The sequence below is a fragment of the Hippichthys cyanospilos genome, chromosome 5 (assembly GCF_059441005.1).
Source record: "Hippichthys cyanospilos isolate Australia breed blue-spotted pipefish chromosome 5, RoL_Hcya_1.0, whole genome shotgun sequence".
In the NCBI taxonomy this organism is placed as follows: Eukaryota; Metazoa; Chordata; class Actinopteri; order Syngnathiformes; family Syngnathidae; genus Hippichthys; species Hippichthys cyanospilos.
The window spans coordinates 21838552-21855887 of record NC_142373.1 but is presented as its reverse complement, the minus strand read 5'-3'; the positions used below and the strand labels follow the sequence as shown (position 1 = coordinate 21855887).

General features: G+C 42.6%; 1 protein-coding gene across 1 annotated transcript in view; it reads left to right on the top strand.

Annotated features, from left to right (window-relative positions):
* LOC148423996 (cyclic AMP receptor 1) overlaps positions 1 to 17336 on the top strand; it is a 112032-nt gene that overhangs the window by 45150 nt on the left and 49546 nt on the right. The window contains exons 9-10 of the mRNA XM_088415866.1: positions 6152 to 6230; positions 17247 to 17294. Coding sequence (XP_088271992.1) covers positions 6152 to 6230; positions 17247 to 17294 — 127 coding nt within the window. The remainder of the gene's footprint in view (positions 1 to 6151; positions 6231 to 17246; positions 17295 to 17336) is intronic.

The window sequence follows — 17336 nt, the reverse complement described above, 5'->3', positions numbered from 1 at the left end:
TACTGGTTCAATACATTGGAACGTTTAACCGCAGAAGCACTGAAATGTGTATTTTATCACACTGCTTGGTGAAAAAAAAAAAAAAAGAGTTGAACACACCCTTGTTGTCAAATATGGGTTGTTTGTGACAGAAAGGAGAATTTTATTTCTTCTCTGCAGGTAATGTTAGCATTTGGTTAAAAAAAAAGACTTTTCTGATTGGCATATGTTTTTGACTCTGTTCTTGATAGCTGTCAGGTCTTGACAAAAGTCTTATTTAAAACAGTATTTGCGTGGAGGAAAAAAATATTTTAAAAAATACACTTGTATGTCTGGGTCTGGTGAGACGTAACCTTTGGACTATACATGCTCGTTTTTTGTCTTTCTGTTTGTCCCAGCCCTTGCGAAAGTGGTCGAACAGGTAAGATTGTGATCTCTGGCGGTGCATTGGGTCAAAGTTGAGTCGCCGCAGTCGAGCGCTAACCAGGAACGACGGGTCCCTGCTGCACTCTCATCTTCCGCTGAGCGCTTCCATTAAGGCTCCTTTCATCCGCGACGCGTCCTTCACTTCAGAGGGAGGGGGGTGCTGAGGCGGAGGGATTCAATCTACGCGCGTGCCTCTGAAGATCTTTCTCCAAGTTTCAAGCCCCCCTCAATCTCTCTCTCCCCGCCGCTTGCTCGCCGCAGTCCTTCCCGCCAACTCTCCTCCGCTGTTATCCGTCTTTTTTTAGACATTCATCTCCCGTCAGCCCTTTTACGCCACGCTTGCTCTATTTTTAATCACCCTGCGCCGCTTTCTAATTTCTCTTTTTTCTGTTCCTGACCTACTATCCTCCTCTCGCCCCAACCCCCCCCATCATCACCTTTACTCCTGTCCTCATCTTTGTCGTCCACTAGCCGCTCGGAATCTCCTTTCTCCTTGCCTCTATTTGCCTCCGCTTCTTTTCCTTCCCGTCTCGCTCCAACTCCGGGTAGCGCACAGCTGTAGAGCAAGGCTCTAATGGCAGATCATTATCATGCTAATTAGAGCACTTTGTAGCTGCCGCCCGTCATTCTCCCCCCGCTTGCCGCCAAGCCCCCCCCCCATCCCCCGCCTCCCCTCGCTCGCTATCGTTAAAAATGCCACCCCCTCCTATTCCGCTCCCCGCCATCCGCCTACCCCGTCCCTCCGTCATTAATGGGATGCGCGCTGCCGTAATTGGACGCTGTTTATTCCGGAGAGCGGGTTATTAAATCACACGAGGTGACGCTCACATAGGTCCCCCAACTCCCCCTTCGCTTGAAATGCTTTCATCATTGTCCTTTGCCATTATTGAACCCGCGCACGCACACACAGACACACACGCGCGCATGTTCAAAGAGGCTCTTCTTTGTTTATTGATGTTTCCGACCAGACTTGAGGGAGCGCATATAAAACAGCGTGGCTTCACCGCGGCACGTTTCCCGCTGCGAGAATAGTGCCGCCGACCATCCCGGATTCCCGCTGCCAATGAGAAGTTTTGTTTGAATTTCATTTTTCCATTTTAATGCCAACAAAGTGATATTTACCTTTTGTAGTTGTTGCTTTAAATGCCAGTTTTAGCTTCAGTCCAACAGCGGACTCTGAGTCAAACTCCACTACAATTGACAAGTTAACAATCCAAGTTAGCTTTTTCAGGAAAAAGCTGCCATTAATGCCGTAATGATTGAAGCTTCATTTCGAATGATGCCGTTTCTCGCTAACACATTTTTGGTGCTGTCCCCATGGCGGCAGTGGATGCTGTCCCGTAATGTTAGCATATCATGAGAGATCTCAGCATACCTTCTCAAATGATTTACCGTGCATGACTTTTGTCACTACACCTCATTGACTTTGTGGTTACCATGTGTTTCTCAATTCTGAGGTGGGAGGTTAAAATCCAGGTTCCATACTGGCGTAGGATTTCTCTTGATACTCTCAGACCTGTAATTGACAACACGACCGGATTAAGGTGTTCACCTTTCACTTGAAGTTAACAGATAGGCTCTAGCTTGCCAAGAAAAATGGATGATGAAGCATTAAGATGCAAAGCTGGAGCCTGGCATAGGAAATGGAGTCTTGCAACCGGTAAAAAACAGGCAACATTTGCGCGTGTGAAGTTTCACGTTCATTAGACCTGCATGTGTTCAACTTTAGTAGCTATTGGTGCTCCAACCTATCGGCAGAGGTTTCATTGACGAGCCAGTGAATGTAGTTCATGGTACACATTCACAAACTGTCCAAGTATTTATTATACTTTCAGGGAATTGAATAAAAAGGCTGAGGTTCTGAATGATCAGGATCACATTTCTGGTTCGCCATCAAATAATGATATTCATCATTTTCCTTCCAAGTTCGCCATATAGGATGAACCTGTGATTGTCTTTCTTTTGTAGTGTTAACGGCAATTGTTGTTTTTTGGGTAAAATATTTGAAATAGATTTACTGGGATTATTCGGCGAGTGGAGTCCTTAGTAGTCCGCCTCACAGTTCCAGGTTCAATTCCAACTCGCTCTAGCCCTCCTGTGTAGCATTTGCATGTTTTCTCCGAGCGAGCGTGGGGTCTCTACAGGCACTCCAGCCTGCTCCCACATTTCAAAAACATGCATAAGTGTACTGGACACTTTAAGTTGTCTTTAGGTGTAATTGGGTGTTAGTCCCAGTGTCCCCTGTCAATGGCTGGCAACCATTCTAGGGTGGCCCCCGACTATTGGCCGTAGACAGCTAGGGTAGACACCGACAAGCCAGTGACCCTAGTGAGGATAAACGGCTATAGAAAATGGATGGATGATTGGATGGTTTATTCTGTTCTATTTACTAAGTCCTCCAATGTCATAGCTAATCAAATCTGCTGTAAACAAGCGACCTTGTGGTATTTGAATAACATTTGAGCGGAGCATTGTTTGTACATATTCAGCAGACAAAAACCACAGAATTGCTTGACTTTTCACAAATTTGACGCCTCTTTTTACACATTTGCCAACTTTTTTCCAGTCAAATTTGATTGGATTAAAAACATCTTTTCTCCGTGTGGGTTAGATAAAAAAAAAAAAAAAAAAAATCACGTACAAATATGTCGTCTATAGGGACTTAACACCCCCTTTGTAGTTTTTTTCCACCTTTGTCTATACTCTCGTACCAATTAAGAATTTTTGGGAGAAAATATCTGAGGCAACATTCAAATTTATGACTAAAAGTTATTCTGTTTTTTCCACTTTTTTTTTACACAGAAAATATTTTAGAAGATGAATACATTAAACCTTTTGGGTCATTTTTTCCTCTCATGATGCGCGCAGTATTCTAGCCAGGGGATGGCACACTCCTAGAAGCGTGATTCCTAAGTGGTCGAGCCGAGTTGAACTTTGACATGTTGTGACCGTCCGGGTGACGTTTCAGCCCCCTCTCGTCTTCTTTCAATGCTTTCCCTTTCATGTGAAACGCCTTAATGTAAAGATCAAATTATTGGACAAAATACCGCATAAGGGTTAAACATTGTCTGTGCAGTTAATAAAAGTTTTATGAAGTGCGATTAATTTCCAATCGCAAAAACTTGTTGTGAACTGCAGCTCGGCGAGCGTCCTTGAACACATTGCTTTCAGAGGTTGCACTGTACTGGACTTCTACCAATTTAGCCGAAGCTTTTACATTTCTGGCATAATTCATTATTTCCTGAAAATATTTGCTTCTAAGCTACATTTAGGCTCCTCTTGGATGTTCACCCTGGCTTGGGTAAGCCGGTATTTTTTGGCACGGCACTTGTGCAGAACAGACAAGCGCCGTCCGCAAACCTGCCTATCAAAGCCAGACAAAGGCCTCGTTTTGTGATTACAGGGAGAGGTTGAAACACCTCCGAGCTTACATCACCTCCCGAGAGGTTGCATAACACAAAGCTGCCATTCCAACAAAGCCATCACCACCCCACCACCCTCGCCTCGCCTCGCCTCGCCTCGCCTCGCTTCTCTCGCCTGCCTCACTTTCTTTCATCCGGTCAGAAATACCTGACATGTTTTTCGCTACGCGGCGCCTCCCCTTGATTGTCAGCGCTTCATCCCACAGGAATGCTGTGCATTTCCGGTGACTTTGCTGTCTTTGTCTCTCGCTGCGTCTCGCGTTTCGCCTCACTGAAACCACGTCACACGGCGCCTCTTCTGTGACCTTAATTAACCGGCCAGGCTGGCCTACGTAGAGTAAAGGATAAGTGCAGCGCGAGTGGTCAATGGGAAGGAAAGGTTTGAAGGCTTTCGACGGGTGCTTCAATTTCTTCAAAACGCTTCAGTTGTAATTATGTTTTTTGATTTGAAAAGTGCTTTGAATTTTTGGGTGAAAAACTTTAATTTAGAGCACATTGTAACAAAAAACTGCCTGAGTCAATAGCTCTCGAGTTAGATGCAGAAGTAAAATTAAACACGCTGCTTTCAAACTGAATCTAAAGTGCACTTTCATCTTTACATATGACTTTCCATAAACCTTTGAATGCACATCTTACAGTTGGAGCTGCAGTACAGTTGGCCAAAAAAAATAAAAAAAACTCAAACGAGTGGCCACCCTTCTGAGAACTTAGGACTGTATATATCGAATATTTGGGGCATTTGGATACCCTACAGAAAATTCAAATCCCCATGAGTTTTAGTCTATTAGACAAATTTGCCGGCTTAAATGACACATTTGACTCAGCGTGGTTTGTGATCAGTAGGAACGGCAACTGAGCCCGCCTGTCAGCATCAAAGTGTGCAGAATCATTTACAGCAAGCAATGAAGCGCTGTGAGGTCGCGGCTAATTTAATTTCACGCAGCTATAATAGACCCCAAGCCACCAGTCAACAACTGATGCAATACCTCAATGTCACTGTCAACAAAACTACTGTAGTTTATTTGGTAGAGCCCTGAATTTGAGCGTGATTTCAGAACAGCGTTGTGTTGTTTGTATGGGGAGTCGAGAGCAATAGGTGCAGTAGAAAGACTGGTCAAGATGTTACACTGCGACACACTGCTGGGAACAATATCAGAATAAAAGCGTAGCAAGGCATTTTTGACTATATATAATTTGGTAAACTGTTGATTTTGAAATTGGCTTTCTCACTGCATTTCGGGTGTGGTTTTCTGTCATGCAGAACATAAACAATTGTTGCTGCGGTGGCTCGGTACCAGTTGATCCGCGGACCGGGGGTTGGGGACCGCTGCTCTATAGTGAGGATAGGATTTCTACAATGGCACTGACAAACATGATGTTACCACTACATTTACTTTTGGTTGACTGGACCTTATTGTCTTGTTGTCTTACCTCATGTTGTAAACGAGTTCCCTACTCATCTTTTTAACCTTTAATTTAACCAGGTAGTTCAACTCACAACCCTTTTTTATCAACAATGACGACCCGGCCAAGAGGCAGCATAAAAGGCACTAACATAAAAGGGATCGTGAAACATAATGGATTAAAAATACATGTACACAACGGACAATAATTACAGCAATGAACACTCAAAGTAAGTGATTAAAAGCATCCTGTTTACCTTGACGTGTGTCCATTTTTATGTTTTGAGATGCTAGTCACTCAGTCTGTTTAGTATGTCATTTTTCCAGTAGTTCCTTCTAAAATTTTCAGTTTTTATGCAAGAAACCTTCTAAAATGTTCAGTTTCAAGTACAAATATTATCTTTTTTTTGACACTCCCAAATGATGCCTCAACACATGAATACACATTTAAGATTTTAGCATTGACTTTTGTCATAATATCCGTATTACCTCATTTAAGGAGCTAAGAAGAATCTAAGATTCTTGAAACGTGTTTGATTTGACCTTAAATGAGGCGCTGGGACAGAGTGATCCACAGTGCACGATGCAAGGGTGGAAAGCACAGACCAAGCAAGCATTTTTTTTCGCGCACCGAGTCAGCAGAAAAGATTCAGTTCTGCGTGCTGCGGATTAGAATGTGTGGCCCTATAGATGTTCTAGATTACAGCATCAGTGGGGAACCATGAAGGGCTATGTGTCCTCAGGGCCATTCGGTGAAAAAATGTCATGCAACGAACATATTTGTGGTTTAAACAAAGATTTATTTGTGTTCAGAATTGCATTGAGGACCATTTCAATTTCCAACTCCCGGCTTACTATGTGCAAATATCTTGGCATCGGACATTCTCGTTTATGCTTTTCCTCTTTGGTGTGACATCGCAGATGGTACGTGCCTCTGTTCACCCTCATCCTGTTGATGATCTGCTGCTACGCCAGGATCATCTGCGTGGCCAATAACCGGGTGAGTGTATGCGGTCATTCGTCCACATCCATACGCTTTCTGACCTTTTGAAGATGTGTCAAATAAACAGTGGAGATGAGACCACATGGCTGGAAGTATGTCTGACTGAACAGAGGCAAACGCGAGTGCTCACTTGGGTCGACATCCGGAAGTGTGCCTATAAATAACTGACATTTTCGATAATTTGCCTTTGTTGCCTCCTCCAACAGGTTTGTCTGACCTGCCCGCAGGCTTTCAACACTCAAGTCCGTCCAAGCTTCACAGAACTTGGCAATGGACTTTTCCCCACAGTCTTAGTTTTAAATTCAATTTTTCTTTTCATTTCATGACCTTCATTTTTTGCGCTTCCGTGCAAGCGAGAATGGAAATGAGCCAGTTTTTGCATTTGGTTTTAGTCTAGAGGGTCTTTTAATGCCAAGCTACCTCCAAAACCTGTACAGAAAAAGCAACTTGGCAAAATGGCTGCTCTAATTACAAAACAATTTTTCCCATAGGAAATCATCTAAATACTAAATTAGTTGCAACGTTCAATAGCTGCCGAGGCTTTGTTTAATTAAAAAGGAAAATTCTTAACTGCCAGTTAAAAATGTAGTTAACTCATTCCCTGCCTTGACGGTTAATGACGTTCAAGATGTGTTTTTAATGTAGGGTAATGAATTATATGACCGTATATTAGCGCTGATGCTGTCAAATATTGCAGATAGTTCATATTTTGTGACGCAAACCACTGAATGCTTCATTTTTACAGCTTGAAACATCGATTGCAGTGGTTCCTCTACATTCATATACGAGTGGCAGCCCTCTGCTCGTAAATCCTGGTCACCACTCCTTCAAATACTTTCCTTCCTGTCCAACTTTACCACGTGCGCCAGTTCAAACTTCATCTGGTCGCACGGCACGAGGACATATTTAAATCAATAGGGAAATGGAAGTAATAGCCTTCATACATTTACAAATTTATGTGATGCACGCCGGGAAAAAAAAGACCTTCCAAGGTAGATGCCGAAACATCATGTTGCACGCAAAGGGCGTTTTGCGCATCCAAACTTCAAAATAAGCTCATCAAGTAATCAGTGGACGATAATGCAATAGTTGCAGTAGGCTTTTATTTTGAAGTTTGCCTTAATAGCTCTCCTTGCAGAGACGCGAGGCGCTTGATTCTCCTCATAACTTATTTTATATCGCATCACGACACAGCTACCTACAGCAACACAGCGCCGTTAAAACTTATCTTATTCAATTTCTGATTAATGATGCTTGCCATTACGCTGTCGTTGTACCGACAACCGCGGTGTGCGCGGTGCATTCAAATGCAGACGTTTCAAATTTATAAAATTAGTCCATTAAGGCAATGCACCTGAACTAAAAATATCTTAACAATGTACAGGTAGGCTTACTAATCACTCTATAAAAGCTGTCATATATTAAGAAGAAAACGATGGTGCTTAAATGACTAATATTTCACTTAAATACAATGTATGTGAGTCTATCTGAGTCTATTTTGAGTTGTTGTGTTGGATTCATTTTTTGCGTTTTGAAAATGTTTGCCTGCCTATCATACAGTAGCGATGCTAATTGCAAGTAACTGTCCCGTTGATCATCGCTGACGTCTGCTGATCCTTGTGCGTCGAGCCAAAAGCAATTTCCTCTGAGCAGGTAAATTGCCAGAATTATACTGAGCAAGAACGGATTCCTTGTTTTTCAAAGTCTTGCAGATTTGAGCCTTTCCGACTACAAGCGTCTCCTGATTGTTTTTTACCATATATCCCTCTTCTCTCAATCAGATGCATTTAAGGTCACGCTTCCACGATCGTTAGCATTCTTTTTCGTATGGACGCCATGATCTACAGGACATAAATGAATAACATTAAAATCTTTCGTAATCACGGATAAGTTCGGGGTTACGGGGAAGTTCAGTTTCAAGGGATTTATCGTTCATGCAATATAGACATAAAATATTTAATGCGTACGTTATTTTTTTTCTGGTTTGGGAATTTCCGTTTGACAGAGTTGGAAATACTTACTTAATATCATTATAAATCATCGTCTCACATTGTTGAAACGGTTTGAAAAAGAATCAAAATATTTGGCAGATAATTGCAGTACGTGTTTGACATAAAAGCAGTGGCACAGTGGTTGTGCTGTCAATTAGCCAGCTTGCCAATGGCAAATTAAAACAGGGTGTGGCGATATGATAACGTTCCATGTTAGCCACGCTGGCAAAGTGCCAATTGTGCTCACAATTACCATAATCAAAATCAACCATGTAAAAGCTTTGCCCGCGCTCGCTCATTCAGACGTGCGAACAGCGGTCTCTCACAGTTAAATTTTGTTCACAGAACGGTCACCGCTACCCACTGATTTGAGTTTTTCCCTTCGGTTCATAAAATGCTTCTATTCGGCAATGAATGTAGGACTCTGGGGGCTGCAGCCCAGACGCTGCTGGCTGAGCAGGGAAGCTTTCCAAGCTGCGGGTCCCTCATAACAGGATTGGTGAAGAGAGTCCCGTAGCTGATTGAGCCTGTTCCTGCGCAGCGTGCAGTGACAGAGTCCCCGCTTTCTGCTGATTTGACGCATAATTTGGCAGAGCGTGTATGAAGCGTCATTGGTCAATGTGTCCTGCGATCCACTCTAGTTTTCATGGCTTTTTGCTATCTTGCTCGTCAATGCACCTATTGGCTAGTTCAATGTGGACGAAAGCGATTTTGGTTCATGACGTTAGCTCACAATATTGGTCAGTTTTGGTTGAAGCCATTGGTTTTGGCGAGTTCCGATGTTGGGTCAAAACATTGGTTCACAATGTCAGTTCACGATGTTATTATGAGACGACTTCAGGTCTGCAATAAACGGACATTAGTTGTAGTCGGTCGATGACAGTTAGTCCTTTTCGGTAATTGCGTCAAAGCCCCGCAGGTTTTACTGAAATTTCATCCGGCATTGGTTTGACCTTCAAGTTTTGTGTGATTCTAGCATATTTTCCCAGAACAGATGGTACATCTTGTGGCATTTGTCTGCGAAATTTCACCTGTAAAACACACGTGAGAACACACACACTACAGCTGTAGACGATTGGCGCGCAGTTTTTCCAGATTCTTTTTGATTCCCTCCATTTCTTGATGCAGAATAGACTGAACAATCCACATCCTTTTATTTCAGCCTATCGTTCACTCACGCACTCCTCTAATGTGACGCTTTACCTATTGTCTTTATTCGATAAATAGTATTGCTCTTTGGACGAAGCGAGCTCTTCGATTGGATCGATCTCCCCTCTGGCTCACGTAGAGCCTGTGTTCTTTTCCATTTTGAGGGCGCAGTCGAAAAGGCTGGAGGCGGCTTTCCACAAGGTCCGCATAGCTGACATTCCCGCGATATGACAGCACTATGCACAAAGCCCAGTGGTGCACTTGAGTTTAGAATATGTTTTGATTTCTATTATAGAGAATTGAAAGGGAGGTTCAAGCTATGACCAAAAAAATGTCTTTAATGTCATTCGTTCGGTGCACATTCGGAGTGAATCAAATCTGTTTCTCGATTGATTTGAATTCTTTTATGTCCTTAGTTGTTTGATCAAGTTTCGTCTTAGATTAGGATGGTATCAATAAGATTTTAGAGATCCTACTACTCTTAACAATACTGCTAATCCTTAACGGTACTTGATTTTTTTTTAAATTAAAAACCCCCAAAGACAAATTATTAGAATCCACCATCTTTTTCTTTGAATAAATATCCTTGTCTTGCAATTATGGCATTGTGAAATGAAGAGAATAATAAATACATTTTACAGTCAAGAAAAAAAAAGATTTGAACAACATCACTTTATATTGTTCAACTGTATAGAAACAATTATGTAGTTTATATAATTTTTAGTTCATAAACAATTTATATCAACATGATTATATGAGTATTAAAGAAAACTTGTGTAGAGCGGAAAAGAAGATGGGGTTGGACTGCAAAATGCACTTCTGTGAGGTGAGATGCATATTTTCTATAATACTTAAGATTGCTTGTGTTTCCCCTTGACAATTTAATTATTGATTCTACTTGTGACAAAGTGCATTGAGCAGCGACATTGCGACATCATCTCTCCGGCCCGCCCCAATCTCCAGGCATAACTACTCAAACCAAGAATCACTAAACTTTTATGTTCGTATAATGTAACGGTTACCTTGTGCATCTTTACAAAAAAACAATGATTTTTTTTTTTTTTTTTTTTTTTTTTTTACGAGGGGCACAACAACAGATATTAAAACATGCCGCAGTAAAATGTTTTGTACCGCTTCTCGATCTTCCAAAGTGTTTTTTTTTTCTCGCTTTTCTTATTCTTGCTCATTGTTACCCGATTGTGTATTATTTGAACTGTCCCTGATACTAAACATTTTTTTTTTTCGAGTTGATGTCTCGGGCCTGATGTAAGCACTTTTAAGACTCATAATGAGATCCTCCAGACAAGCTCTAACGACAACGAATATTGGGGTGACTATATCGATTGCCGTGGGTGAACCTTTACTGTAGATCTGTCTTATGGAAGCAAGGGGCGCTGGCCAGAGCACCACTTCGTGGCCGGGATGCTTAGAAGACAAGATTGCGGACAATTAGGCCAGTGGCGATGCAGTTATTTTATCCCAGTTTGCAATTAACATCCAGCATTCTGATTTATCCAACGTCATTCAAAGTTTGATTGGTGCGTCCATCCTGTTCATTGATCGTATGTGAGTGTCAGTAAAAGAAGGTATGGTGCTGGTTGACAGCTTCTTGGAAGAGTACCTATATGGGTCAATGCATCGGCAAGCAGGTGGTTGTGGCTGTGTATACAGTATGCGTGTGAGTGGCGTTTTTTGGGTACGTTTTCATTTCGGTTGCATATTAACCTATATGAACATATTTTCGCCAGTTAGACAATTTCTACAGTAAACGTTGTAACTAATGAATGAAACCTTGCTTTTTACTTGGCTGACTTGGAGCAAAATCTCCTCAACTCTGGAACCAAAATCAGGTTAAAAGATGTGGATGAGGTCGGAGTGTATTTACTCTTGCATGGGTGGTACGAGGGCTTACAATCGTCATCAGGCCTCTCGCAAGTCTTGATTATCTTCTCGGGCGGACCGTTGCTGAGCATAGAATAAACAATGAATGCTTCGAAATACATCAATGAAGGGAAATAACACTTTGGCGGTGTTAGAGTAAGAAATCAACATTGTAAGATATTTAAATTCTCCAAAATGTTGAACTCTCACGATACTGCCCTTTAATTTCGCCCTTTGCTAACGTCATGAGCTAACTTTGTGTGCGAACACTGTGAGCTGACCTTGATGTTCTAAATATTCGCAATATACAGATTTTTTCCTGGATGTTAGCACCCACCGTTTTTGTCACCAGCATGTTAAAGCGAACACCTCAATATAGCTACATGGGACATAAAAAAGAAAAGCTCTACCATTTCAGACTATTCACCTGTCTTGCCCTCCCATCTCTCTACCCCGTCCGTTCCCCCCCTGCGCTTTTCCCGTCTCGCTCCACCTGTCTTGCCCTTCACTCTGTCGTTTTGCATCCTCTATCACATTTATGAAGAGCTGCGCCTTTATCTCCCCCTCTGCTGCAGGCTGTCTCACTTGAAAGAATCTCAAAAAGCTTTGAAAGCGGGGAAGGTAGGTGGCGCCTCGCTCGACGGAGAGACAAGGAGCGAGCGGGGGAGGGAGGGAGGGAGGGAGGGAGGGAGGGAGGAGAAGGAGTGACAGCGCAGGCTGGACGGAGACATTTTCACATAGCGAGGGAGCGAGATTGCGGGAGATAATTACCGCGTAGCTCATTAGTCTTCCAAGCCTGTGCCGACGCTGTGGCTTTAAAGAAATAAACATTGAAAGGCTGTGTGCAGCTGGAGAACTAAATTGAATGTAATTTATGATTCCGCCGTCTGTGTGTTCCTCGGCTATGTCCAAACTGAAAGCCTTTGAGATTTGTTTTTGGGTGTTAATTTATCTCGTTTGACCTCCACTTTGTGCAGCCACTCGTTTGAGTCACACATCCATTTATCCAACCGTTTTCTACGCAGCTTATCTCTCCCGTTCAGGGAGCTGGTGGGTAATACCATCTCATGTAAATTCAGCACACACTGCGTTAATGATATGTGCTAACACTGAGAAACAACATCGAGAACCAATGTCATAAGCTAATCTCGCGAACTGGCTTCAATTTGTGAACTGATTTTGTGACGATCGTCGGTGAGCTTTCAACACCCACTATGTTGTGTTGTGAGCAAACATTATAAAACTGACCATCCTTAACAAATTTCATGAGCTAACGCTGTGAGCTAACCTCTTGAACTTGGTGTGGTTGCAATGCGTCCCATGTGTTTACCAACTTGGTGTTGTTGAAACGTTGCTGCGAAATTTGTTTGCAAACTAACGAATGGCAGTGCAGTGTATAGTGCCGCATAATGGCACACAAGAAGCGATTAGCAGGTTTTTATCAGGCGTACGATCTGATTCATGATTCATAATATTATGAACTCCGTAACTAATGTAATGAACGTACCTCATGAACTCACATGGTGAACAGTCGTGAGCCAAAGTCATGAACTAACATTGTCAACTAATGTCGTGAGTTGTGATTAAATGTCAGCTGACTTGAAGTAATGTTGTGAACTAACATTGTGAGCTAAAGTAATGAACTAATGATATGATCTAATGTTGTGAGATAATATTGTAAGCTAACTGATTTTGTCAACCAATTTTGTAAACTAACGTCCAAATGCTGTATATTAATGTTGTGTACTCACATTGCACTGAAGTCCTGGTTTAACGTCGCGTTTTTAACATTAGAAGTTGTTTTTTTTATGTCATAAGGTGAAAAAAATGGCGTAAAGAGGGGACAAAGAAATTTTGCGGTCCATGACGTAAGGTGAATAGAAAACGTAAGGCGGGGACGTCGTAAACCAGGGGTCCGCTGTATATGTTGAAATGCCATGAATGCATTTGGAAAGCATTACACTAAGTACATATAAAACGAGCTTCTACATATGAAAAGAAAATCAGGTTATGAAACAGCTTCCAGAGTACCACTTTATTCTCATGTTTTAAGACTGTGAACTTAATGCGGCAGCTATCGATCAGGCTTACATACAGCAATACAAAATGTACACACCTTTTTACAGTTTCTTGTGTTCAGTTAATGCTGCGATGAGAAACTTAAAAAATGTCTCACCCCTTGAGTTTACCTCGCAACTTGGAAGCTACAAAAAACATGGCGGGAAATCAGCAAGGGAGCCATTATCAGGCCCGACAGGGTGGTCCTATAGCGTGGTTGAAGTGTTTACGGATGTGATTTGTCCGTGCCCGTTCCCTCCATCACATCTCGACACTTAATCTGCTGATGTGCTCGCCTCGCAGTGGCGTGGCTTAAGAGAAATTGCGGCAAAGGTCAGGCAGGCGCGGTGGAGACTTGGCGGCGGCGTTTGTTGATTCTGATGGATAGCGGCGCTCGGCGCTGACAGCGGAGGGGGCCGCCGCACAAACGCGCTGTGGTCACACTCGCATTTGCAATGACGGTCAGGGCGCGCAGAAACCATGGCAACATGAAGTTAATAAATAGCTGAATAGGGGAGCCGTGCGCGTCTTTCCTGCTTTCTTCTATGTGTGCGCGCGTGTCACGCTGCCCCCCCCCCCCCCCCCCCTCAAAGATTTGTCTCTGATGTCTTGCGTTACATAAAACTTCTGACTTCCTCCCCCACAGCCGCCTCCATATTCCCACTCATGTGTTTGGGCGTGCACGTGCGTGTGTTGACATTTCCTTGCATTTCCCCCAGAAAGGAGACAAAAGGAAAAGTATTCCCATGCTCTCTCCGGAGCAAGCCGTCTGCCGTGTTTGCTCCAAATTTTTTTCACTTCTCTCTCCCTTTAATACGTCTTCAAAGATTCCCTTTTTCCCGGCGTCATGTCGTAAGCACGGTTGCTGATCATTTCCCACTTGATGTCAGGATACCGGCAGGGTAGGAAGTGCTCCAATCCGTGTCCAATTCATCAATGGGCAATGAGTAATGACTGAAGGCCAATCTTATTCTCAATTCTTTTGCTGTTCTGTAGAAACGGTACAACACAAAGTCGACCGAAAAATTTTGCGCACACACGATTTTTACACGTGTCCTGTATAAACGTGGCAGGGCAAAGTGTTTCTAAAATGTCCAAAGCAAACCCCCTTCTCCATTTTGTGCCCTTCCTGCTTTGATGCATTTTTCACACTGTCATCATTTTCCACCTACTTTCCAATGATCGTGTTCTGCATTTTGGTCATAAGCAGGGAATCGGTTTGGTAAAGATGACCTTGAATTGTGCCGCCTTAATATCAGAGCCAGAATAGATGCCCCTTTCATGCATCATGTCAGCTCGGCTGGTCTCTCTCTACTGCAACGGTTGCTCCCACTCTCGATACAAACAACACCTACTGCGCCTACTATAAATCGGCCTTTATAGTAGTGTTTGTGTGCTCCATTTCGGCTGGCGTGATAGATGCAAATGGTGAATGACTGCACACTTTGATCCTGACAAACTGACACAGTTGCCATTTCTACTGATCACATTTTAACAAAGCATGTAGGCTCAAATGTGTTGCTTCAGCTGGCAAATTTGTCTCATGGACCAAAATTTATGCAGAGACATTTCTCTTTAATGAAACTTTTCTCGAGAAGAAATTATATAAAATAAAATCAAATCAAAAAAGTTTTAAATGTTGGTCGTTCCTAATTGGACAGATGTTATCTGGTATATGTATTTAGAATTATTTTCTCCTGGCAAAACAAATATATGTAACATGTTTTGACAAAACCAGCTGTCTTCAGTCAGTAGGCAGGGCACACCTTGGACTGGTCGCCAGCCAATCGCAGGGCACATAGCGAAAAACAACCATTCACGCTCATAATCACACCTGAGGGCTATTTGGAGTATCCATTACACCGACCATGCATGTTTTTCGAATGTGGGAGGAGACCAGAGTGCCTGGAGAAGACCCACGCTAGCATGGGGAGAGCATGCAAACTCTGCCAGTCTGCCACCGTACCACCAGATTGATTTCCATTCCTTCCTTATTCCGTTCTTTAGTAATTGCTGTTTGAAAATTAGGCAACAACAGGCTTTATGTAAAAAGATGTGTTTTCTGCACATTTGTGACCGTTACGTACATGTTTTTTGTGACATTTTAGTGGTATTAAAAACATCTCAGTCATCCTTCCCTTCTATAAAACGAGAACAAATAGGATGAAAATGTGTTATTGTGGCAAAATAACAGTTGCATATGTGTATAAACAGCAACAATGTTATGTTTGACAACATATTTGCACATTTCGGGCTATTTACATGGTATGGGTGCATGCATGTGTGCTTTTTTTTAATACTCAATACTTGTTATTTGTGTGATAATGTGTGTCACATTATCCATTATCCAATTCTTCTGGCTTTTTACCCAGATGCAATGAATAACACAGCCATGAAATGGCCATAGTTCATCACCGCAGTACTCATTTGGCTTAATACTAAGAAAAGCGCTAGTCAAGGGTGTCAGCTACCCATTCATGGGGGGGGGGGGATTCCCGTCAATGGCACACAACGTAAGTATTTCGCAAGATGAGAATTATTGTCCATAGCACTGAAAGGAAGGAGGGACAACGTCATCCCTGCAATTTTTTTTTTCCTGAAGCCCCGTTCATACCTCTTGTACAGTCAGGCATTTCTGCAGGTTTAATCAGTGTAATTCTGTGTAATCAATATGGAGGGGGATGATGTTGACCCAGAATTGAATATTCTGGTTCTCAGCGATGGGGCGTTTCGGATTCTGTAACTGAGACCTGTAAAATTGGACTTTTTCAAAACGGTTATTGGCTTTTCACTTACAGTATATAGCATCTTTCTACCTTTGATACACAAGGCACTTTACACTGACTACTCATTTACAACTGGGGGTTCAGTGTATTGCTCAAGGACACTTCGACATGGTCACAATGGCTGGGGGATTGAACCCACAGCCTCTCAGTTGGGAGACAACTGCCAGCCCACTTTTGTTTTGTGTTCTTGTCTTGTGTAAATGACACAATACGGTAAAAGCAACAATTTTCTGAATTATTTCTTTACTACTAACATGGAATACAGGGACAAAGTGTTGTTGGACTGTCCTCCATTATACTGTATATATTTCCTGGATACAGCCATCGCACTACCAGTAAAAGCTACCATTTTCCTCCTTTTTTTAATGCCGCTGTTTTACATTTAATGGCCACAGCACAGAATGGACAGTCACCCCCTGCAATTTTTGGAATTTCCCTGAAATGCTTTTCATATAGCATACAAGAAGGCATTTTAATGCTTTTTTTTTCCCCTTATGCATTCTGTAAAAATGCCACGTAATGGATCCTCCCAGTCCACACAGAAACCATCTGCCTTCAAAGGTTGTATTCCTTTCACACAGCCTGTAAAAGCCAAATATTTTCTGTTATTTTTCATGTTGCCGTTATGTATAAACGGCAGCGACACGGAATAGAGGGGAATTAAGTCAACCTCGCATTTTTCCAGCGCCTCGCTGTAACATAGGCTCCTTATACACTGCCTTTTTCACTGTCGGTTCGATGTAAAAGGTGCACACGGACCTAGGTAACTATTTTTGAAATTGTAAAAACAGCCATTATATACGTCCCGTTCACAGTACTTTTAAAAGCAACAATTTTGTTGCTGTTGCATGTAGCTGGCACCACCATGAAATTGGAGTACGAGATGTTTTTAGAATGGCCAAATGCAATCCGTCCTCCTAGTTGTGTGGAATTTTTCTCACTCGAGCCGTAACGTAAGCCCTTTTCACACTGTCTGTAAAGCTGCCATTTTCTCATTCCCCCATTTTGTCGCCGCTCAGGAGGGGGCAAGAGGGTAAAGTTGATCTGTGGATCTTTTGCCTTCAGAGGTAGAACTGTGACGGAAGCACTTTATTTTTGGAGGATATCCAACATTGACCTCTCCTCCATTTTGTGTCCTCCCTGCACAGATGCAGTCATGGCTGGGAACGTTCAACCCGGAGCGAGAGAGACGAAAGGTAATGGATGACCCGTCTGACCGCCACTTCCCCCGACACACG